Raw genomic sequence first — 26,452 nt, forward strand, 5'->3', positions numbered from 1 at the left:
CGAGGAAATTGAATTGGGATGTCTTAAAACGTGTTGAATATCCACAGCTGTCAGAACCTCAGCGATCCAAGTCTGGTTCTGCTCAGGCTTTGACGTGTCTCCCCGACAGCGAGGGCGTCCTCTTGGCAGCAGGCAGGACGCCACTGGGCAGGAAGCGGTCGGTGGGCGCGTTGAGCTCGTCCATCTCCGTGGTGAAGTGGTCGGGGCTCTCGCCGTTGGACGTCTCCTTGATGACGCTGTAGGTGAGCGCCACGCTGTAGGAGGCGGGCTTGTCCATGCGCTGGGGGCCGCAGTGGCACAGCTTCTGGAAGGCGGCGCGGAACTTCTGAGACATGGCGTTGTAGATGACCGGGTTGATGGCGCTGTTCAGGTAGATGCAGAGGCGGCAGAAGAGCAGGAACCAGATGTCCTGGTAGGCGTGGTCCAGGAAGGAGTTGACCACCACCAGGGTCCGGTACGGCATCCACAGTACGGCGAACAGGACCACCACCACCGCCAGCATCTTGGTCACCTGACGCAGACGGACAAAGAGTTAAAAGCAGAGCAAGGTTTTCCACAGGGTCTAAACAAGTCTGACAAGTCTGGAATGTAGAAGAGAAGAGAAGAGAAGAGAAGAGAAGAGAAGAGAAGAGAAGAGAAGAGAAGAGAAGAGAAGAGAAGAGAAGAGAAGAGAAGAGAAGAGAAATAGAACAGAACACAATAGAGTAGAATAGAACAGAATAGAATAGAACACAATAGAATAGAATAGAAATAGAACAGAACACAATAGAACAGAATAGAATAGCATAGAATAGAACACAATAGAATAGAACAGAATAGAATAGAACACAATAGAATAGAATAGAAATAGAACACAATAGAACAGAATGGAATAGAACAGAACACAACAGAATAGAATAGAACACAATAGAATACAACACAATAGAATAGAATAGAATAGAATAGAATAGAATGTCTTTATTGTCATTGTACAGGTACAATGAAATTTAAAAAGTGCAATCGTCCTTGGTGCCATAAAAAAAAGTATAAATAATGTCTATAAAAGAGTATAAAAACTAAAATATAAAAGAAAAATCCTGACGGCATAAATATCTTAAAAAAAAAAAAAAAAAGAAGCACAAAACATCATCATATACTCTGGACAACATTCAGCATTCCACACAGTTCATTACTGTCCAGCAGTATTCAGTGCAATTACGGCTCTGCATTGAATACTTTAACCCATACACACCCAGATCTACTTTTGTGTCAGTTCCCAAATGAATTTTTCTGTATATTTAACCATTTTTAAGTAATTTTTCACCATTTATGATAATATTATCCTCTGTGTTTTTCATTTTTCAGTGTAAATAATGTATTTTTCTATATTTAATACGCTGATCATGTAGATGTTCATAAAAACTCAGTGTAGATTTGAAGGTTAATGCACCAAAATAGAGGAAAATGAAGAAAAAGTGACATTTTCAACAAAATCTAGCATTAACTGAATGTAAAAACAAGTCCAAATGGTGACTGGACTTTTAATTGAAGTTGTAAGAGCTGATTTCATTCACCTCCTGCAGATACATTTAACAGTTTAACTCTGCCTTTATGATCTATGTTTGTCAAAGATCATCAGAAAATGTGAGTTTATTTCAACACATACAGACCCACTGCTACTTCTGTGTCAGTTCCCAAATTATTATTTGTTTTATATTTAACCATTTTTTAAGTGATTTGTCATCATTTATTTTAATATTATCCTCTGTGTTTTGCATTTTTCAGTGTAAATCATGTATTTCTTTTATATTTAATTTGCTCCAAAATATGTTTGAGATCACAAATCCTGCCTAAAATTTAAGGTAGATGAATATAAAAACTACCAAATTCTGCAAAAGGAAATCCAAACTTAACAGCAAAAGAAGTAAAACCTGTTTGGAGATGGACCTGAAGTGTGTTTACGGAGCTCAACCTGTCGGAGAAACACTGAACAAACACACAATCCAAACCAGAGGACGGAGTAAAGAAGAGGAAAACTGGTGTGATTCTGCACCAGATGAGCGCTGATCATTTCAGATAAAAGCTGTGTGTTAGTTCCAGCCTCTGACAGATGTGGCTGTTCAGCGGCCGTGAACAGACTAAATGAACATTCCTGTCATTTTCTTGTCATTTGTGTGTGAATTTGCGTTAGTCTCCGAAGCCTCAGCCGGGTATTCGTCATTGAAAGGACCGTGCAATCAGTAATCAGCAGAAAAATAATTACATCTGTGTCCTTTCAGCAGGAAGCCTTCAGCGTCGACTTACAGATCAAATCAGGTCGCGCGGGCCGACGCAAACACAATTAAGTCCATTGAAATCATCCAGTGGTTTGGGATTAATTTGATTGTTTTATTTCAGATTGACAAAACACGTTCAGTTTTCAATACACCCACTGTTCACTGAGCTTTAATCAGGATCTGTTCATGGTTTGAATAAATGATACTGTGTTCTGATCCAGTGTTCCATCATTAGTCAGTCTAACATTAACTCCACACACACTGAGACTGAAGCTTTATTATCTAGTGTCATTTAGAATCAGAATAAGCTTTATTGGCCAAGTATGTGAACACATACAAGGAATTTGGCTTCGGTTTTTACTTTGCTCGCAGCATACAGTTTCGACTAGGGGTGTGTATCGGCAAGAATCTGGTGATACGATATAAATCACAATACTAGGATCGCAATACGATATATCATGATACTGTTACGAAGACAATTTTTTGTCAATTTGTTTCTTTTTTAAAAAATGATTATTTCCTTGAAGAATTGAATTGCACCAGAAATATACACAAATACTAAACACATTTTTATTGGATCAGAACAGGATCTAATGTTATGTCACAAAATGTTTCTGTGTTCAAACTTAAATTGTGTTTTACAGACATAGTTTCAGATCCTGTTCAAATGTTCTATTAGTTCAGAACTAACATCAGAACATTATTTTAGTTCAATCCCAACAAAGGAACTAACATTCAAAAAATGTTTGGGAAGGAATGCTTCTTGGACCAAAAAAGAGTTTGTTCGAGGTGCTCTTTGGAAAAAGGGATTCAACAAGTATTTATCACACTGGAAGAAAAATCCAAGGCGCTCTCTTTCAACATTAAAATGCTTTTATTTTCATGGCATGGTCATGATAGGTCTAAATATGACCATGCCATGATAATAAAGGCATTTTAATATTGAAAGAGCATGCCTTGGATTTTTCTTCCAGTGTGATAAAAGGAACTAACATTATTTAACAAAAGAATGTTAAATAATAATAAATAAAATATGAACAAAAAAGAAAAACAAAAAAAAAAGAACCTCCACAATATCTGCATTTGAATAAATACCTACAAATATTGATACAGTACTTTTTAATATCAATACAGTATTGTGAAATGAAATATCGCAGTAAATTGCAGAACCGATATTTTCTAACACCCCTACTGTGGAGTTGAATGAATGAAGACTTCAGACCCAAGCAGAGCATTTACAGTTTATGGAGACCACAGGGAAATGTTCAAAATGAAGAATTCTACTTAAAAAAACAAAATATCACTCCTTTACAACTCTTCTTCTTCTCTTGTTGTAACATCCATTAACATGTTTTTTTATTCATGCCACTCTAGTTGTGCAAAAAGGTCTTTCCATTGCAGTTTTGCGTGATACACCAATTTCACCACCCCTGAAAAACCCCCTCTTTCAGTCACAAAATTTGATCCCAACAGGATCTAATGTTATATCACAAAATGTTCCTACAAACCAACCAACAAACCAACAAACCAACCAACAGTCCATGAACACTGACATAAAACCAGGAATTAGTCTGTGACATTTGGAAAAGGATTTCAATGCAGGTGGATTACATAGCAACACAACAAAACACAACAACAAAACAAAGCCTGGAGCCAATCATAAGGCCTGGATACATTTTATCATATTGAATAAACATTATGAATTAAACATAAAACCCATAAACGTCTGTACTTTGTGTTGAAGTCGACAGTAGTGAGTTGTGTGCAGACGCTAAGTGTGTGTTTGGACGTTTGCCACTGAATAAAAAAACAGTCAGAACATCTGTAGCGTCAGGGTTTACATGATGCATTTGTCCATTTGTGTTATTCCCAGATGAATAGGAGTCATTTCAGCATCATGACAGCAGACACAGTGTGTTTCCAGATCAGCTCAGTCATATTTTAGACTCAGACGGTGATTAATGAGAGGACCAACTCTACCTGACTCTTCTGCATTGTGGGAAGTGGAGCTCCAGCCGTTTTCGCATCATATTTGTAGCATCCATATAATATCATATGGTTGTGCTGCCGCTGCCAGGAGGCTGCGCGAACCTCCGCTTCCCACAATGCACGTCGCAACAAAATTCCAAAGATGCCCAAGTGACCTGCTGGCTCTGTTTGTGAACAAATGGACTGTTTATGGTGGAAGGCACTAAGAAACTGTTCACTGTGAGGGAAGAGATTCAGGTGAGTAATGACAGACAGACTAACAGATTCATGACGCTGAGGATATGACTGAGGTTTGACAGATCGGATGGTGGCCGAAGTCTCCCACAGCTTTAATTTCTCTCAACATTTAGTTTAGTTTTTTTTAATCCATGACTCTGATTTTAAATGTGCTGCCTCTAAACTTCAAACATATTTTTCCATCTACTTTCTTCACATCTCACTGAGGAAGAAAAATGTCCCATTAAACTTTAAGGAAATATTGATGTTTATAAAGTATATGGACATAAATATTGGGACACATCATGTCTACAGCTGTAAGATTGCACAGACCTCTGCCAAGGCAGACCAGCTCCCCCCAATCACCACCTAAACTGTATCATTTGTTCCTTGTGCCAGTATCAACATTTCTTGACAATTTCATCAAAATCCGTCCATAACTTTTTGAGTTATCTTGCTAACAGACAAACAAACAAAGAGACAAACCCTGATGTAAATCAGGTCGTTCCTTGGCGGAGGAAATGACTACATTTACATGTGCATCGATGTTGGGTTTTTTCCCTAATTCCTAAAAAGACAATATTCTCAGTAATAGTTGTAAATGAATATTCCTCAAATATTCTTCCAATATTCTTCTAATATTCTTCTAATATTCCTCATATTCTTCTAAGGGTGTATTCACACCTGAAAACTCCTTTGGTCCGCTTATTTGATTCGGATCAGATATGGACTTTATTTTTTTCATTTGGGTCGGATCACATTCACATTGCACTTTTTGCTAGTGGACCAAAATGCGTGAACACAAGCACGCATGTGACAAACTGCGCTAGCATTGGACATAAAAGTCGGGGGTGGGGTGAACCAGAGACGGCCGGTGTTGATGAAAATAATCGTGGTACTCCTACATACAGTTATCATTTTCGGAATATAAATTGTATTTTTACTGACACAAATTTTTGAAAATAATGTTAACACTCAAGAAAAGCTCAGTCGGAGCCAGTTTCATAATACGGGCATCTGACCAAATGTCAAAGGCAGATTCAGTCTCCTCATTGCTTCACGTCTGTCCACAGCTCGTGGCTGCTGCTATTAGCTCTGACTGCCCGTAAACCTCAGCTACTTCCAGCGGCTACGGTGGCTCGTCAAGCACAAAAAGGCGCAAGATTCCTTGGTTTGGTTCGGTTCGAGGTCGGTTATATTCACACCAGAAGTGAACCGGCCCAGAGTCCGTTTGGAAGCGGAGGTCTCGGTCCGCTTGTTTAGTTCGAATCAGAGTTCGCATGTTTGTATTCACACATAAAAAAAGTCCGGACTCTGGTCCGTTTTAAATGGACCAAACGAGGTAGGCGTGAATACACCCTAATATTCCTTTAATATTCCTCTGATATTCTTCTAATATCAATGTGGGCGAATGTGGCACAGTTGGTAGAGTGGGTTGTCCAATGACCGAAGGGTTGGCAGTTCGAATCCTGGCTCCAACTGTCCACATGTCAAAGTGTCCTTGGGCACGACACTAACCTTAAACTGTTCCCAGTAGAGCCTGGCAGCAGCCGCCTACTGGTGTGTGTGTGTGTGTGAATGGGTGAATGTGAGGGATTGTAAAGTGCTTTGGGCTCCATTAAAGTGTAGAAAATGTGCTATATAAGTTCAGTCCATTTAATATTATTCTAATACTCCTATAATATTCTTCTAATATTCCTCTAATCTTCCTCTAATATTCTTGTAATATTCTAATATTCCTCTAATATTCCTTTAATATTCTTCTAAAATTCTGCTAATATTCCTTTAATATTCCTTGAATATTCCTCTAATCTTCCTCTAATCTTCTTCGAATCTTCCTCTAATATTCCTCTAATCTTCCTCTAATATTCCCCTAATACAGCTCTAATATTCCTTTAATCTTCCTCTAATCTTCCTCATATATTCCTATAATATTCTGCTAATCTTCTTCTAATATTCCTTTAATATTCCTCTAGTATTCCTCATATATTCCTCTAATCTTCCTCTAATATTATATCTAATAATATACACATAGAAGTGTGTGTTCTCAGTCTTGGTTTTTTCATTCGTTCTGTTGGAAGTTTTCAAATCTTTGTTTCCATCCATAAACCTGCTGATCTGCTCTGTCATACTGTTGAACAGTTGGTTCTGTCATACTGTTGAACTGTTGGTTGTCATACAGTTGAACTGTTGGTTCTGTCATACTGTTGAACTGTTGGTTGTCATACAGTTGAACTGTTGGTTCTGTCATACTGTTGAACTGTTGGTTGTCATACTGTTGAACTGTTGGTTGTCATACTGTTGAACTGTTGGTTCTGTCATACAGTTGAACTGTTGGTTATCATACTGTTGAACTGTTGGTTCTGTCATACTGTTGAACTGTTGGTTCTGTCATACAGTTGAACTGTTGGTTGTCATACAGTTGAACTGTTGGTTCTGTCATACTGTTGAACTGTTGGTTCTGTCATACAGTTGAACTGTTGGTTCTGTCATACTGTTGAACAGTTGGTTCTGTCATACAGTTGAACTGTTGGTTCTGTCATACTGTTGAACTGTTGGTTGTCATACTGTTGAACAGTTGGTTGTCATACTGTTGAACAGTTGGTTCTGTCATACAGTTGAACTGTTGGTTCTGTCATACTGTTGAACTGTTGGTTGTCATACTGTTGAACTGTTGGTTGTCATACTGTTGAACAGTTGGTTCTGTCATACTGTTGAACTGTTGGTTCTGTCATACTGTTGAACTGTTGGTTGTCATACTGTTGAACTGTTGGTTGTCATACTGTTGAACAGTTGGTTCTGTCATACTGTTGAACTGTTGGTTCTGTCATAATGTTAAACAGTTGGTTCTGTCATACTGTTGAACTGTTGGTTCTGTCATACTGTTGAACAGTTGGTTGTCATACTGTTGAACTGTTGGTTGTCATACTGTTGAACAGTTGGTTCTGTCATACTGTTGAACAGTTGGTTGTCATAATGTTGAACTGTTGGTTCTGTCATAATGTTAAACAGTTGGTTCTGTCATACTGTTGAACTGTTGGTTGTCATACTGTTGAACAGTTGGCTGTCATACTGTTGAACTGTTGGTTGTCATACTGTTGAACAGCTGGTTCTGTCATACAGTTGAACTGTTGGTTCTGTCATACTGTTGAACTGTTGGTTCTGTCATACAGTTGAACTGTTGGTTGTCATACTGTTGAACTGTTGGTTGTCATACAGTTGAACTGTTGGTTCTGTCATACAGTTGAACTGTTGGTTGTCATACAGTTGAACTGTTGGTTGTCATACAGTTGAACTGTTGGTTCTGTCATACAGTTGAACTGTTGGTTCTGTCATACTGTTGAACTGTTGGTTGTCATACTGTTGAACAGTTGGTTCTGTCATACTGTTGAACAGTTGGTTCTGTCATACTGTTGAACTGTTGGTTGTCATACAGTTGAACAGCTGGTTCTGTCATACTGTTGAACTGTTGATTGTCATACTGTTGAACTGTTGGTTCTGTCATACTGTTGAACTGTTGGTTGTCATACTGTTGAACAGTTGGTTCTGTCATACTGTTGAACAGTTGGTTCTGTCATACAGTTGAACTGTTGGTTCTGTCATACTGTTGAACTGTTGGTTCTGTCATACTGTTGAACTGTTGGTTGTCATACTGTTGAACAGTTGGTTGTCATACTGTTGAACAGTTGGTTCTGTCATACTGTTGAACAGTTGGTTCTGTCATACTGTTGAACTGTTGGTTCTGTCATACTGTTGAACTGTTGGTTGTCATACTGTTGAACTGTTGGTTGTCATACTGTTGAACAGTTGGTTCTGTCATACTGTTGAACTGTTGGTTCTGTCATAATGTTAAACAGTTGGTTCTGTCATACTGTTGAACAGTTGGTTGTCATACTGTTGAACAGTTGGTTGTCATACTGTTGAACTGTTGGTTGTCATACTGTTGAACAGTTGGTTCTGTCATACTGTTGAACAGTTGGTTGTCATAATGTTGAACTGTTGGTTCTGTCATAATGTTAAACAGTTGGTTCTGTCATACTGTTGAACTGTTGGTTGTCATACTGTTGAACAGTTGGCTGTCATACTGTTGAACTGTTGGTTGTCATACTGTTGAACAGCTGGTTCTGTCATACAGTTGAACTGTTGGTTCTGTCATACTGTTGAACTGTTGGTTCTGTCATACAGTTGAACTGTTGGTTGTCATACTGTTGAACTGTTGGTTGTCATACAGTTGAACTGTTGGTTCTGTCATACAGTTGAACTGTTGGTTGTCATACAGTTGAACTGTTGGTTGTCATACAGTTGAACTGTTGGTTCTGTCATACTGTTGAACTGTTGGTTGTCATACTGTTGAACAGTTGGTTCTGTCATACTGTTGAACAGTTGGTTCTGTCATACTGTTGAACTGTTGGTTGTCATACAGTTGAACAGTTGGTTCTGTCATACTGTTGAACTGTTGGTTGTCATACTGTTGAACTGTTGGTTCTGTCATACTGTTGAACTGTTGGTTGTCATACAGTTGAACTGTTGGTTCTGTCATACTGTTGAACTGTTGGTTGTCATACTGTTGAACACTTGGTTCTGTCATACAGTTGAACAGTTGGTTCTGTCATACAGTTGAACTGTTGGTTGTCATACAGTTGAACTGTTGGTTCTGTCATACTGTTGAACTGTTGGTTGTCATACTGTTGAACAGTTGGTTCTGTCATACTGTTGAACAGTTGGTTCTGTCATACAGTTGAACTGTTGGTTCTGTCATACAGTTGAACTGTTGGTTCTGTCATACAGTTGAACTGTTGGTTCTGTCATACAGTTGAACTGTTGGTTCTGTCATACTGTTGAACTGTTGGTTGTCATACTGTTGAACTGTTGGTTGTCATACTGTTGAACAGTTGGTTGTCATACTGTTGAACAGTTGGTTCTGTCATACTGTTGAACTGTTGGTTCTGTCATACTGTTGAACTGTTGGTTGTCATACTGTTGAACTGTTGGTTGTCATACTGTTGAACAGTTGGTTCTGTCATACTGTTGAACTGTTGGTTCTGTCATACTGTTGAACTGTTGGTTGTCATACTGTTGAACTGTTGGTTGTCATACTGTTGAACAGTTGGTTCTGTCATACTGTTGAACTGTTGGTTCTGTCATAATGTTAAACAGTTGGTTCTGTCATACTGTTGAACAGTTGGTTGTCATACTGTTGAACAGTTGGTTGTCATACTGTTGAACTGTTGGTTGTCATACTGTTGAACTGTTGGTTGTCATACTGTTGAACAGTTGGTTCTGTCATACTGTTGAACAGTTGGTTGTCATAATGTTGAACTGTTGGTTCTGTCATAATGTTAAACAGTTGGTTCTGTCATACTGTTGAACTGTTGGTTGTCATACTGTTGAACAGTTGGCTGTCATACTGTTGAACTGTTGGTTGTCATACTGTTGAACAGCTGGTTCTGTCATACAGTTGAACTGTTGGTTCTGTCATACTGTTGAACTGTTGGTTCTGTCATACAGTTGAACTGTTGGTTGTCATACTGTTGAACTGTTGGTTGTCATACAGTTGAACTGTTGGTTCTGTCATACAGTTGAACTGTTGGTTGTCATACAGTTGAACTGTTGGTTGTCATACAGTTGAACTGTTGGTTCTGTCATACAGTTGAACTGTTGGTTCTGTCATACTGTTGAACTGTTGGTTGTCATACTGTTGAACAGTTGGTTCTGTCATACTGTTGAACTGTTGGTTGTCATACAGTTGAACAGTTGGTTCTGTCATACTGTTGAACTGTTGGTTGTCATACTGTTGAACTGTTGGTTCTGTCATACTGTTGAACTGTTGGTTGTCACACTGTTGAACAGTTGGTTCTGTCATACTGTTGAACTGTTGGTTGTCATACAGTTGAACTGTTGGTTCTGTCATACAGTTGAACTGTTGGTTGTCATACTGTTGAACTGTTGGTTGTCATACTGTTGAACACTTGGTTCTGTCATACAGTTGAACAGTTGGTTCTGTCATACAGTTGAACTGTTGGTTGTCATACAGTTGAACTGTTGGTTGTGTCATACTGTTGAACTGTTGGTTGTCATACTGTTGAACACTTGGTTCTGTCATACAGTTGAACAGTTGGTTCTGTCATACAGTTGAACTGTTGGTTGTCATACAGTTGAACAGTTGGTTCTGGTTCTGCTAACTTGCACAAATGGACTTTTCTTTGGCCCATCCGTCTTTGTCAGACAGGATTTGAGTCCATCTGAGTGGAACCAGAGGTCGAGTATTAGAACCTGCAGAAAAACACACAAACGCACAGAATACGAGTCCAGAAAACGTTCATAAAACTGTAAATATATCAGCATTTAAAGCAGAAAACGCTCCATGTGGAAAGTGGAATAAAACACTTCACATTCTGAATAATGGTTGAATTTGAACCCTTCAGTGGTTCTTTTACAGCTGTTCCCAAATGGACTTTTCTCTACATTTAACCTTATTTAAGTGATTTGTCACCATTTCGTGTAATATTATCCTCAATATTTTCTATTTTTCTAGTATAAATCATGTATTTTCCTACATTTAATTCACTGATCATGTAGATTTTCACAAAAATTCAGATTAAAGTTGATGGTTATTATAACAGAAACAGAGAAAAGGGAAGAAAAAGTGACTTTTTAACAAAATCTCTCATTAACTGAACATAAATGAAGTCTCTCCATCCACTGTCATTGATCCAGCTCCATTGTTTTTTGTTTTGTTTTTTTCAATTTTTTTTGTTGCTTATTATTTGTGTTGTGTTTTATTCGTTTTGTTCATTTTATTGCTTATTTTCTCCATGTTATTCATTATTTTGAAAATTTTCTTATTTGGTTTTCTTCAATTTGTTATTTATATTTATTACTTTGACTGTTTTTGTACATTTTTTTTCACTCATTTTATTTATTTATTTATTTTACTTTAGTCATTTTTCCCCTTATTTATCATTTTGTAGGTTTTTTTTTTTATTATTAATTTTTGTTCATTTTATCCACTGTCATTGATCCAACTCAATGGGTTTTACTGGTGAGTCAATGTTGTAGAAGATGACGGTGTTTCCACGGTAACTACGGAGCCTCTGAACGTCCAAATGGGTCATATCTGATGACCATGAAAAGATGAATTATTGTATTTTACACCAATTATTTCCATGCATTGATAGGATTTCTGGATCAACAGCTATTAAACAGTTTGGATCAGTAGATGGTTTTGGTGGATGTTTGGGTTTTTTAAGTTGACATTGATGAATAAAGGTTCTTATTTGCTTAAAAACTACAAAAATCAAGAAAAATTAAATGTAAATATGGGACTGATTTTAAAGTTTTCCTGCCTTCTAACAAATGAAATCCATCATTATTCATAACTTTAGTTTAGTTCTATTTTATCCTATATTTGTTATTTGTTATATTATCATTCATATACTTTATTTACTAGTTTACTGTTTTATCGTCTATATCTGAACGATCACTTTGTATTTTCATGCTTTTATTTCCTTTACCTCGTTTATTTCCATGTATTAATAGGATTAGTGGATCAACAGCTATTAAACAGTTTAGTTCAGTAGATGGTTTTGGTGGATGTTTGGGTCTTTAAGGGTTAACGTGCACGTAAACGTACTCTGTGATGACGTCAAACTCATAAATTCCAGTTAAATGACTCGCAGCCTTCTGCTCATATTTCATTATAACAGACACTTCAGTGATAGACGCCATCTGAACTTGTCTCCAAACTGATCAGTATCGGTTTAATTAGGTCTGTTTTGGTTGGACACTCGTGGAGCGTCTTCTGCTGATTGATGATGGACGGACGCGTCGTCTGGTTTGTGTTAAAACGCAGAAGTGGCTGAAACTCTGCTCCAGCATGTCCGAACATCAGAACGTTCCTGCAGCTACGACGACGATGACGACAAACACGTCAGGACAGACGGAGGTGTTTGGTATGTGTGTATGTACTCCAGTTTATCAGCAAGAGGAATGAGCCACCCAAATGATGAAATCCTACAGTTAGAACATTTTAAAAACACTTTCAATTTTCGATGTTCTCTAAGACAGGGGTTCCCAAAATGGGGTACGCGTACCCCCAGGGGTACTTGGAAGTTTTGTGAAAAAATCCATTAAATAAATCATCATGTACTGAATACAAAATAAATATTGAGAATGAATGCTGAAATCTAAAACACAATAAATACATTCATATCATAGTTTTATTGTCAATCATCTTGTTTAAGCTTTGGTAACATTTGAAGAACATTTATATTTTACAGGGTGGGGAAACAAAATTTACAATGAACATTTAGTTGTTTTTTCTCAGCAGGCACTACGTCAATTGTTTTGAAACCAAACATATATTGATCTCATAATCATACCTAACACTATTATCCATACCTTTTCAGAAACTTTTGCCCATATGAGTAATCAGGAAAGCAAACGTCAAAGAGTGTGTGATTTGCTGAATGCACTCGTCACACCAAAGGAGATTTCAAAAATAGTTGGAGTGTCCATAAAGACTGTTTATAATGGAAAGAAGAGAATGACTATGAGCAAAACTATTACAAGAAAGTCTGGAAGATACTATTAAAGAAGAATGGGAGAAGTTGTCACTCGAATATTTGAGGAACACTTGCGCAAGTTTCAGGAAGCGTGTGAAGGCAGTTATTGAGAAAGGAGGACACATAGAATAAAAACATTTTCTATTATGTCAATTTTCTTGTGGCAAATAAATTCTCATGACTTTCAATAAACTAATTGGTCATACACTGTCTTTCAATCCCTGCCTCAAAATATTGTAAATTTTGCTTCCCCACCCTGTATGATTCAAAATGAGTTTATTTGAGTAGATAAGGAATTATTTTATGTTGATGAGAGGTTCATTTATTAACGAGAAAAGCACTCAGAGTGTACAGACCTCCACCAAGGCAGCTCAGTCTCCCATGCTGTGGTCTACTAAAAACAATACCTTACGAAAATCACTTGTTTCAGAAATGGCGGTTTTCTCCTGAATCTACCTCCATAATTGTTGAAAACAAATCCGTTGGCACACTTCAGATTTCACACTGTCATGGCTATATTTTGGTGTTTGTTACACATCAATACCATAATTTGTTCCCTTGTTAGGATGAAAATTCCCAAACTCCACTATTTTTTCCTGTTCTCGATCATGGTATCCAGAATTTTGTGAGGATCCAGATCAATCTTCAATATCTTTTAGAACCTGTTTTGGAACTTATAAAATGTAAAAATAACCCCACAGGTGCCAAAATGAGCTCTCTAGCGCCCCCTAGATACACAAAAACAGCCCTAGCAGCCAGTAGGAATGTCGTAGAAACGTGAAACAAACACCAAAATTTTCGTCTCATCAAGCCCAACAAATCATCCACTGATACTCATGACCTAACTCCAACAGGACGTTTAGAATTTGCCTTTCAAAATAAAATGCTCAAATTGCAAACTTAAAGCAGGAATGTCGTAGACACACGAAACCAACGCCAAAAGAACTGTCACATTGAGCCTGACAAATCATACACTGACACCTATGAGCTAGTTCCAACAGGAAGTTCACAATATGTATTTCAAAATAAAATTTCTAAAACTAACTCATTTTGTATTTTTTTTTACCAAGCACTCTGACGTATTTTTTTTTTAAACCAAGCACTCTGACCATTCATTGTGGAGTTACACATACATACGTTGAAAATATCCTTATCTCCCAATTATAAAGAATCCTTTTAAAAATTCCTGGATCCAGGCAGTGATCCAGCTCATTCCCAAAATCTAATTATTTGTTATTCATTGCATTTCAGACATTTCCTGAAAATTTCATCAAAATCCGTCCATAACTTTTTCAGTTATGTTGCTAACTAACCAACAAACAAACCCTGGCAAAAACATAACTTCCTTGGTGGAGGTAATTAATGACCAATTTATTTATTTTTGTAATCAATGAAAGGGGGCACTTTTCAGTTTGTATTTTACACAAAATTTACTTTATATATTACAGTTCAATATATGTTGTTTGTTTGCAAAGGTTTGAAAATATAAACAGACACCATTGGCACAGGAACTAATTTTGCCAAATTTTTTCAATCAACAATGTTGAAGCGAGAGTTGGGGATACTTGGATAAAAAAGTATATTTCAGGGGGTACTCCATTGTAAAAAGTATATTTCAGAGGGTACTCCACTGTAAAAAGTATATTTCAGGGGGTGCTCCACTGTAAAAAGTTTGAGAACCACTGCTCTAAGAGAATACAGAAAAATCTGTAAAGCACCCCCTCTTGCTCTGATACAGTTAATTAAAAACACAAAAATTGTTTCTAATGTTCAAATTAAGCTCCCTAACTTAACATTTGGAGATCTGAACATAACACATAAAAAATGTTAACAAATAATTAAATACAGTATTTAAAAACCATCTATATTGTGATTACAGTTAAAAAAAAAAGTTAAATATAAAATAGACAATTCAACAGTATCTGAAACACACTGGAAATTTATCAAATGGAAAAAGTGAAAGTGAAAGAAATACAGTTTAAAATGATCAATAATTATGAACCATCAGCAGAGGCTCAATTTACACGACAACACTCTTGGGTGAAAACGACAAAATATTTAATCAGATGTGCCTTTTGTTTAGACGCCAACTGTGTTTTTTGGGGTTGAAAACGCAAAAAAGGAAACCACCTTCCAGTGCGGAAATCTTAAAAACGTTCCACTCTGGCGTCACCGTCTAAAGCAGGGGTGTCAAACTCATTTTAGTTCAGGGGCCACATTAAGCCAAATTTGATCTGAAGTGGGCCGGACCAGTGAAATAATAACATAATAATATATAAATAATGACAACTCCAAATTTTCTTCTGTTTTAGGGCGAAAAAAGTAAAATTATGCAATGACAATGTTTGCATCTACTAACTATCCTTTAAAACAATATGAATAACATGAACAAAGTGAAATTCCTAAGAAAACTAAGTGCAATTTTAACAGTTTTATATCTCAGTTTATCATTTACACATGTCAATTACAACTTACAGATCACAGAGGATCAACAAACACACAAAACATTTAATAAAGAGGCAGAATATTGGTAAACTTACACTTCAGATATTTCAAATTTTTCATATTTGTTCAGGTTATTCGTGTTTTTTTGTGAAATGATTGTTCGTTTTAGTATAAATGCAGTAAAATGACATAAAAATGTTTACATTTAGAAGAGAAACATTTGGAGTTGTGAGTATAGAGGAATGCACATACGTCACTTCCCCCCTGGGCCACGCCCCCCTAAGTCAGACTGAGTGGCAAAACAAACCAGCTCAACATGGCGGAGCATAGCAGTAACTACAGCGAGACCGGGACAAATGTGGAATATAACATGAAATTAAAGACAGTTGGACTGGACATGGATCCAGACAAGCTGCCAAACAACAAGTGGTCTACGAACATTGATCTGTGGCCGGAAATCACGTATCCTGTCATTTATATGAACCTGATTTCAATGCCGGGAAAATCCCCAATGCAAAGGCTGAAAGCATACAAAAGACAAAGTGTTGTTGACATCCTCGTCATCGTTAATTAGAGGATTACAGCTGGTGAGTGCTTTCAATTCAACATACTATTGTTACTGAGGTTTTCTGTCAGTGCAGACGTATTTTCTTGGCGGTGATTGCCAAGGTAAAGGCCCAGCAGTAGTGCTCACAGTTCACTACTGATTTACTGGAGTTGAACCCTTAGTATTGACCCAAGTGGGTGTATGATCTACTGGTACTGTGGAGATTTAAGTAGAGTTCACATCAAATACTGCATCTAACGCAGCTACAACAGCTTTGTGCTAGAGTACCCCCTTATTTGGAAAACTAGGTTAGCCTCAGTTTAAGCTAGTTTACAAATTATGTAGAGCACAAGGTTCAGAATCACACAACTGAAGACAAAAACGTTTCAGTCATGAAACATAGAACTAAATGACAGATGCTAACACTAAGAGCTTTACTAAGAAGTAACATTAGCCAAAACGATATGTAATTTAAGGTATGATTTTACACAAGAATACAGCATAAATTAACGTTACCTGACATGAAATGTCAACCTCAAATCCAGGTTTCGTTGTCTGGGTTCCAGTTCTTTCTACAAATTGCAGTGATCCATCTGCTTCTTCTGTCTTTGGCTGTAGGTCGCCGCTAAAACGATAGCTCCGAGTGCTTTTTAAACCTATTTGTGCGATCAATGGCACAACAGCTCTGCCCCATTTTTTAAATTGTTCTAAAGTTTTCGCAGAATTCAAGCCAAAGCCGCTACTCATCTCCCTCTTTCTGCCACTCAGTGGACAGAACCGTGGTGACTTCTGCTAGCGGTGACGTCACATGCATACCCTCTATTTATAGGTTATTATGATAGTATTTTACTGATCCGACCCACTTGAGATTGAATTGGTCTGTATGTGGAACCTGAACAAAAATGATTAACATCTTCAATGCAATGTTTACATTTCACAAATTAATCCCACGGGCTGGACTGGACCCTTTGGCGGGCCAGATTTGGCCCCCAGACCGCGTGTTTGACACCTGTGATCTAAAGGGTTAAAAACACAAAATGGCGTTTTCTCATCGCGTAGAGTTTCCATCACAGGCACACGCCAGTACAGGAAAACAACAACATGTCAGATTATTTCCCTGTGACGGACCCTCAAGTTGCCCTCGCCTCTCATTTACATCCAAGAGTCGTTTCAGTGACTGTCACAAATCTTTACAGAGTAGTGTTGCATTTCCTGTTCTGTGACTGTATTTTGCACCAGAAGAGAACAGAAATAGTAGTAGTTTGTGTTACACCCCGGCCTAGGGGTTTACCAGGGTGAACATAATACGCGCTCTTTTGTCCCCTCCCAGCTCCCAAGCACACACGTCAGTCAAAAACTAAAGTTCACGATATTTATTTTTTTAACAACTAAAGAAGGGTTAGGGGAGGGCGCGGCTAAAACAACAAACAAAAGTCTTCTTCAAAGTTGAAAACTAAATTTCTTCACCAAAATAAACGCAAGAAACAAAATACGGAAAACGAACCTAAACTCCCTATGACAAAACAGGAGAAAACGTGAAAATAAAAGAGCTGTCCTCCACTACCAGAAAAAAGGTTTGAATTACAAAAACTCTATTTACAACTATATACAAATACGAATTATCACACGAACACACCAAGACTGACGATCACACACGCGGGAACATGGTTGGGAGCTGGCAGCGAACAAGGAGAGAGAACCAACTAGAGGATCAGGGCCATTTTTAAAGGGGTTATCTGCTCCACCAGTCAGCAGCTTACCTACAAAAAACAAGACAGACACAAAAAGGGCACATCAGCCCTACAGGACACACACACGAAACAGAAAACATATATACAAAGACACATAAGTAGCCCAGTTATGACCCAGGCTCATAACATTTGGTTCTACGCAGGCGTTTGGTCTTGGTGTTGCTGATGCCTCCTGGTGTTCATATTATGCCGCGTTTCCACTACGTGCTATCAGCTCGACACGACTCGACTCGGCCTTTTTGCGTTTCCATTATGAAAAAGGACCTGGAATCTGGTACCTGGTACTAGTTTTTTGGTATCACCTCCGCTGATGTTCCAGGACTGGGAAACAGATACTAAAACGTGACGTGTAAACGCTGCAGACCACTGATTGGTCAGAGTTTTCTCTGTGACCCGCCCTTTTACAAAAAACAGATGCAGAAGTTGACAGTAAATATAACGGTAGGTTAATCCACATGATGACAGCCAGTAAAACTACACCACAGTCGGTCGAGGAGGTTCAGTCTTTGGTGGCCGACGTAAAAATTCAGAGTGAGCTTGACGAGACAACACGCAACGAGCGAGTTTATCAGCAACTCTGAGCAGACGACACGGAAGTAACGCGCTGCATCGCTATGACGACCAGGTACTGTAAAGTCAGTAGTATCCTGTAATGGAAACGGTGTCCAGGAATAGGACCTCGTACCAGAGTCGAGTCGAGCCGGTTCCATGTAGTGGAAACGTAGCATTACATCCATGAACAGGACATTTTACACACTTTTGTGTGTCCGTCTGTGTGCAGATTTTTCCCCAAAATGCACGTCTAAACATGGAATTAAAAGTGACAACACAACGCCACTTTTGTGTGTTCGGTTTAGGTCGTTACCGTCTAAATGTAGAATGAGACATTGAGGGTGGATTTGGTTTTGATGTCGAACCCTGTGATTTTTGTCACAAGGATCCAGAAAAAATTGAACATTTGTTCTTTTTTTGCCAAATGGTTCAGAACTTCTGTCCACTTGTGCATAAGTGGTTACAAAATAAAGTCAGAGATCTGAAACAATTTACAATTCAAGATATAATGTTACATAAAAATAATCTGAACAGAGACACTTGACTTTTGACTCACATCATTCTCATTCTGGATAAAAACCACAGACAAACAAATAACAAACTGAAACTGTCTTAAAAACAAACTAAAACTATTTTTGTCTTCTATGAATCTTTTAAGAAACTCCCATCCGACTGTGGAAACAAGTTGTGAAGCTGCTGAAATGTATTTATTGTATTAATGTCTGTTTTGTATGTTTTATCATAATGATTGTTACATTATTATTATTTTAATGCCTTGAGTTTTTTGTAAATGCTGATGTATGTAGTGTCTTGTCATTTCCGGTTATCTCTTCAAAAATTGTATGTTTCTATAATAATAATAATAATAATAATAATAATAATAATAATAAAAAATAAAGACAGGAATGTTTTTGAGTGGATGCTGTTTCCCACACAAACGTAAATGTTCAACAGGATAACCTGTTCTACTACAGCCTCTTCTGTTTGTGACGTTCTGACGGTGGCCGAAGTCCAACGCTAACAAAGTTTACAAAGTTTAGAACGAGTATATTTACACCACAACAGTAAACGTACACAACCTCAGCTGTTAAACGCAAACACTGAGAGGATGATGTGAAGGTTTTCTGGGAAAAAGCCCTTCACATATTCATAATATGTCCATAAATACTGTTGGACCAAAGCCAGGTCTGTAGATGTCATGAACCATAAACGTTCACAGCAGCTGTTTTTGTTAAAACACTTAGAAGATGAAGGTCCAGATACGAAACTGTGGAACTGAACTGTATCTGTGTTTTTTATTTAACCTTTATTTAACCAGGTCGGTCCCACTGAGATGGAGGATCTGTTTTTGAAGGCAGACCTGGAGCTGAGAGGATTTAACTAAGTTCCATGAATTTTAGTTTACATATTAAAGCAGCGTCTGACTTTGGTCTCAGATGTTTGTTCAAATGTGTCCAACTTCAGTCAAATCCCAATTATCTCTAATCCACTGGTTCCGAACCTTTGTTGTCTCCTGACCCCATTTTAACATCACACATTTCTGGAAACCCCAGACATTCAAAACAGAGACTTTTGTTTTTGCTAAAACAAATGCAGACCCAGTTCTTCAGAGAGCACCTCCTGTCCTCGCACTGTCAAACATTCCATTTGAAATGTATTATTATGGTTATTCTGTTGTTTTACTTGGTGTTTTTATTTCACTGTTTTTAATTACACCACTGTTTTTTTATGTCTTTTTAATCTATTCTTGTATTTTAGTCCATCATTTTGCTTTTTGTTCTTCTGTAAAACACCGTTTTTAATTATACCGCTGTTTTATGTCTTTAATCTATTCTTGTATTTTATTTTTTTATTTTGGTTTTTCCCATTCATTCATTGACCTTGTTTTTCTACATGACAATAAAACATTCTAAACATTTGACAAAAATAATAAAGTCTTGTTCTGTCCTGCAATAACACTCTGAGGTTGAAATTGTGAATTTCAGAGCATTTCTATGAGTGAACTATAAAGGGTTAACCCTTCACAGAGCAAGTGACTATTTTTGGTCATTTCCACACACATTCACATTACAAAACAGTGACAGTAACAGTTAAAGTGAGGACAGTGAGTCCCCAGTCTGAGGTCCAATGTGGTCTCCAGGGTCTGTCAGGTCCAGTGTGGTCTCCAGGGTCTGTCAGGTCCAATGTAGTCTCCAGGGTCTGTCAGGTCCAATGTAGTCTCCAGGGTCTGTCAGGTCCAATTTGGTCTCCAGGGTCTGTCAGGTCCAATGTGGTCTCCAGGGTCTGTCAGGTCCAATGTGGTCTCCAGGGTCTGTCAGGTCCAATGTAGTCTCCAGGGTCTGTCAGGTCCAATTTGGTCTCCAGGGTCTGTCAGGTCCAATGTGGTCTCCAGGGTCTGTCAGGTCCAATGTGGTCTCCAGGGTCTGTCAGGTCCAATGTAGTCTCCAGGGTCTGTCAGGTCCAATGTGGTCTCCAGGGTTTGTCAGGTCCTATGTGGTCTCCAGGGTCTGTCAGGTCCAATGTGGTCTCCAGGGTCTGTCAGGTCCAATGTGGTCTCAGGGTCTGTAAGGTCCAATGTGGTCTCCAGGGTCTGTCAGGTCCAATGTAGTCTCCAGGGTCTGTCAGGTCCAATGTGGTCTCCAGGGTTTGTCAGGTCCTATGTGGTCTCCAGGGTCTGTCAGGTCCTATGTGGTCTCCAGGGTCTGTAAGGTCCAATGTGGTCTCAGGGTCTGTAAGGTCCAATGTGGTCTCCAGGGTCTGTCAGGTCCTATGTGGTCTCCAGGGTCTGTCAGGTCCAATGTGGTCTCCAGGGTCTGTCAGGTCCAATGTGGTCTCCAGGGTCTGTCAGGTCCAATGTGGTCTCCAGGGTCTGTCAGGTCCACCTGTGTATGAACAGTGAGTGGACCTGCTTTGTTCGGTTCCATGCAGTAATGGAACTAATGTAAGGAATGATTATAAATAAATTAATAATAATAATAATAATAATAATAATAATAATAATAATAATAATAAATAAATAAATAAAGTTCAAAGGGGTCATGTGGATGTGGACAGGGGTCTGGATCAGCACTAATGTTGGTCTAATGTTATCAAATACATGTTCCTTTCACCTTACATGTGATTTCCTTGTATTTTGTATTTATCCCTTTCATGCATGATGTCCACATTTGTCGACACAGTTTAAACTCACTTTCCAAAGGGTTCTAAAGGTAATATTCTCCAAACCACATGGGGGCAGTCTGTATAGACCCAAAGCAACACAATAAAAAAAGGATCATTTTCATCCACCCACTAAGTGAACCCCCTCAGACCCACTTATGGGTTCACTGTCCACGTTTGTGAACAAGAGTTTCACAGTTTTATACAAAAAATACAACAAAACAAAACCTGTCCACCACAAAGGACATTCCATTAAAAAAATGCATCTGAAAAAACTGTTGCATCATGATGTTTCCAATATAGGCAATTATTTAATTAAAAATAGCCAAAACGTGTACTTTTCTGGGTCTTAGGAGGTTCAATATCTTCTTAATAAAACCAAAATTAAAAATAACATTCAAAATGCATTTCAACTTCAGCCTAATTTTGAGAAATAAAATCAATCTTAAAAAAAATGTAGACACTTTTTACCATAATTAATGCATAAAAGGGTTACATTTCTTAGATTTTCTTTTTTTTTTTTCTTTTTTTTTTTTTTGCCACATATGGGAAAGGAACCAAATACAGTAACTTCATTGACTTTGATTTTCTACATGATAATAAAAAGTGATAAAGTCTTGTTATGTCCTGTAATAACACACTAAGGTTGAATTGATAGTATTTTTATTTTTATTTTATAGTATTAATAGTGCCCTATAAGGGTTTAGATGAGGAGGCTCAGCTGTTCTGGGCTCAGTCTAATTGGATTAGCGAGGTTATCAATGAGCAGAACACCTAATCTGAGATCTTCATGACTCCTTAACCTTTCCATAACTCAGTTAGGTTCATGGTTGATGGTAAGGAGAACAACATGCAATGACCAACAAGTGGTTAATGCAGAGTGTGCATCTGTCAGAGGTCCACAAACAAAGGCAGGACTGAGGCCTTTGGGCTGGGGGGAACTGACCCCCCCCACCCACTCCATATAGAAGACCTCTTCAGTTGATCAGATAAAACAAACATCCAGCACTTCTGTTGACAGCCTGTCTCTGCACCTTCAGTTTATTCTAATCAACACAGTTCTACGTCCTCTATTTATTATTATTATTATTACAGATAAAGGAGCATATCACACACACACACACACGTCAAAACACATGCAATTTATGGTTCTTAATCTTACATTGTATATATCCTGTATCACCTGTGTATATCCTATATCACCTCTATCCAATATCGTCTGTATATATCCTTTATCGTCTGTATATATCCTATACTGCCTGTATATATCCTATATCACTTGTATATATCCTGTATCGCCTGTATATATCCTATATCACCTGTATATAACCTATATCACTTGTATATATCCTATGTCACCTGTATATATCCTATTTCGCCTGTATATATCCTGTATCATCTATATATATCCTGTATCGCCTGTATATATCCTATATCACCTCTATCCAATATCATCTGTATATATCCTGTATTGTCTGTATATATCCTATATTGCCTGTAGATATCCTATATCGCCTGTATATATCCTGTATCGTCTGTATATATCCTATATCACCTGTATATAACCTATATCACTTGTATATATCCTATGTCACCTGTATATATCCTATTTCGCCTGTATATATCCTGTATCGTCTATATATATCCTGTATCGCCTGTATATATCCTATATCACCTCTATCCAATATCGTCTGTATATATCCTGTATTGTCTGTATATATCCTATATCACCTGTATATATCCTATATCGCCTGTATATATCCTGTATCGTCTGTATATATCCTATATCACCTGTATATATCCTATATCACTTGTATATATGCTATATCGCCTGTATATATCCTTTATCGCCTGTATATATCCTATATCACCTTTATATATCCTGTATCACCTGTATATATCCTTTATCACCTGTATATATCCTATATCACCTGTATATATCCTGTATCGCCTGTATATATCCTATATCACCTTTATATATCCTGTATCACCTGTATATATCCTGTATCACCTCTATCGTCTGTATATATCCTGTATCGTCTGTATATATCCTATATCACCTGTATATATCCTATATCACTTGTATATATCCTATGTCACCTGTATATATCCTATTTCGCCTGTATATATCCTATATCACTTGTATATATCCTGTATCATCTGTATATATCCCATATAACCTGTATATATCCTGTGTCACCTGTATATATCCTATATCGCCTGTATATATCCTATATAACCTGTATATATACTTGTGTATATCCTTATTTGTTGTATATATTTCTCATCTGTTGTATAGTTGGCTTTTGCAGCCTAAAGTTTCAGTAGTTTTTGTAGTATAGTGTGTATACTGTGAGTATAGTGTATATATAGTTTTGCATATGTATGTATAACATTTTATCCTGTCGTTTTTTGCACAGCCCTACATTCGTCAGTATTTTGTGTGATATTTTACGTGTTTTTGTTTTTGCTTTTTTTTTTTAGTGTTTTTACAGTTAAACAGATTTTTATTGGTCCTGTGACGGTGACAACAAAGATCTATTCTATTCTATTCTATTCTATTCTATTCTATTCTATTCTATTCTATTCTATAGTGGACTTTGTCAGCTGTTGGGTTTAGATCTCATCTTAAACCCTCTGCTGTCAGTGTCAGTAAAACTCCTCTGTTTGGATCCAGATGGATCAGTGTCCACTCTGACCCCCCTGGGATGGGGGGGGGGGTCATCTGTCACAGCTGGACAGTTTAAACTGTTTGTAGAGAAGCAGGACGGTAATTGATGTTAGAGCCGGTGTTGGTGGTGTCACAGATCTGTGCAAATATTTGCATTTTGGGCGCAGACGGAGTTGGAACAAGAGTCTGTGGGCGACGATCCAGAGCGCGTCCACGTCAGTATGAAGACATGGACACGCGCGCGCGCACACACACACACACACACACACACACACACACACACACACACACACGCAGACATATCATAAACCCACAGCTCTACAGTCCACAGGGTTGCGCCCGTACCCCCACCCCCCTCTCCCGGTGCGCACCCACCTGTCTGCGGGAGGCTGCCGTGGTGCTGCTGGAGGAGCTGGTGCTGATCATCCTCCCCCCCCCGTGACTCGTCTCCTTCTTCCACTTCTTGGTGTTCTCCTTGGGGTCTGAGGGGAGGGGGTTCAGGAACAGGATCCGGGCGATCAGTCCGTACAGGACCGTGGCCAACATGAGGGGCAGCACGTAGAACACGGCGAAGTCCGTGAAGTAGATGGGCAGGTAGTGGCTGCGGGACACTTTGTAGGCGCAGCTCTGGAGCACCGCGTTCTCATACACCAACTTTTTGGTGTCAGACAGGAACAGCCACATGACGCAGTAGACGGAGGTGAGCGCCCACACCAGCAGGATGATCCTCTTGGCCCTGGATAAGGTGCACAGGAACTGGGCTTTGATGGGGTGGCAGATGGCGATGTACCGCTCCACGGTGAAGGCGGTGATGGAGCACGAGGACGCGTTGATGCCCAGGTACTGGAAGTAGGTGATGCCCAGGCAGCCCACGTACCCGTACACCCACTGACCGTGCAGGGACTCGGTGATGTTGGGCAGACCCGCAGCCGTCAGGACCATGAGGTCAGCGGCGGCCAAACTGACCAGGTAACAGTTGGTGGGAGTGCGCATGTGCTTAGTGGTCAGCACCACCAGTATGACCATCACGTTCCCCACGATCCCCACGCCGCAGACCAGAGACACCAGCACCACGCTGACCACCTTGTACTCTACGGTGTAGTCGCTCCACACGCCCAGGGTCTGGTTCCCCTGCAGAGCCGTGTCGTTCCCAGTCATGTTGGCCGTGGTCAGGTTCTCCATGACCGGGCGGACACTGTGGGTTCTGTGGCTGTGGATCCAAAAATCACACCATGCGTTCAATGACACGCGCAAAAAGTCCGACAACTAGACCGAGAAATCCTTCCAAAACTTCATCTCATCCCACTGGTCCGGTCACAGCGGCTTCTCTGCTCCATGAAACCCGCTCTGTGACGCGACAAAAGCCGGTAAGTCGAACCCCGGTGCGTGTTCCATCCGGTCCCGGTGAGGAGCGGCTTCAGTCTGGACGGGGCTTGAACTTTACGCACAGAACAGAGGAGGCGTCGACGCCGCTCCCGCCTCAGTGCGCATGTGGTCATGACTGAGCCTGCGTGTGCGCATCCTCCTGCACATCCACGGACTGTGTGTGTGTGCGCAGGGTCCACGCGCACGCACATCCACGGACTGTGTGTGTGTGTGTGCGCAGGGTCCACGCGCACGCACATCCACGGACTGTGTGTGTGTGTGTGTGTGTGTGTGTGCGCGCAGGGTCCACGCGCACGCACCGCAACTTTCACTCCCACGAAAAACACCGTCAGACTCCACAGTCTGTGAATGTGTCAGAACCTCCTGAGACCCAGGGATGCGTCTGTATCCTCTGTAGGGGACAGGAGTTTAGCAGCTTTAATGAATAAATAAAATAAAATAAACACTGTCCACTGCAAAAGACATTCCATAAACATTTTTAAAATGCATCTGAAAAAACGGCTGTATTGTGCTGTTTCCAAAAAAAGGCAATTATTTAATGAAAAAACAAACAAACAAACAAATAAATAAATGTACTTTCCTAGGTTTCAGGAGAATATGGAATCCCAGGGATGGCGGATTAGGACAAACACAGGAAAAATAAAAACATTTGTCACTACGAGAATAAAGCCATAATATTAAGAGAAAAAAGTCATAATTTGAAAAAACTCATAATTCAATGAAAATAATGTCATACTTTTATGTGATTAAAGTCGTAATACTTTAAAAATAGGAAAAAAATAAAAACACTTGTCACTATGAGAATAAAGCCATAACATTATGAGAAAAAAGTCATAGTTTAAAAAAAACAAACTCATAATTCAATGAAAATAATGTACTTTTATGTGATTAAAGTCCTAATGTATTGAAAAAAGGGG

At 38.9% G+C, this 26,452-nt stretch overlaps 1 protein-coding gene across 1 annotated transcript; it reads right to left on the bottom strand.

Annotated features, from left to right (window-relative positions):
- On the bottom strand, window positions 1–25,540 carry trhra (thyrotropin-releasing hormone receptor a). Its single transcript, XM_030158919.1, has 2 exons — window positions 24,525–25,540; window positions 1–511 (listed from the first exon to the last, which is right to left on the bottom strand). Exons 1-2 carry the CDS (start codon window positions 25,329–25,331, stop codon window positions 83–85), a joined length of 1,236 nt encoding a protein of 411 aa, XP_030014779.1. The 5' UTR covers window positions 25,332–25,540; the 3' UTR covers window positions 1–82.
- Window positions 25,541–26,452: the final 912 nt, after the last annotated feature.

This window comes from Sphaeramia orbicularis, chromosome 16, assembly GCF_902148855.1.
Source record: "Sphaeramia orbicularis chromosome 16, fSphaOr1.1, whole genome shotgun sequence".
Taxonomy (NCBI): Eukaryota; Metazoa; Chordata; class Actinopteri; order Kurtiformes; family Apogonidae; genus Sphaeramia; species Sphaeramia orbicularis.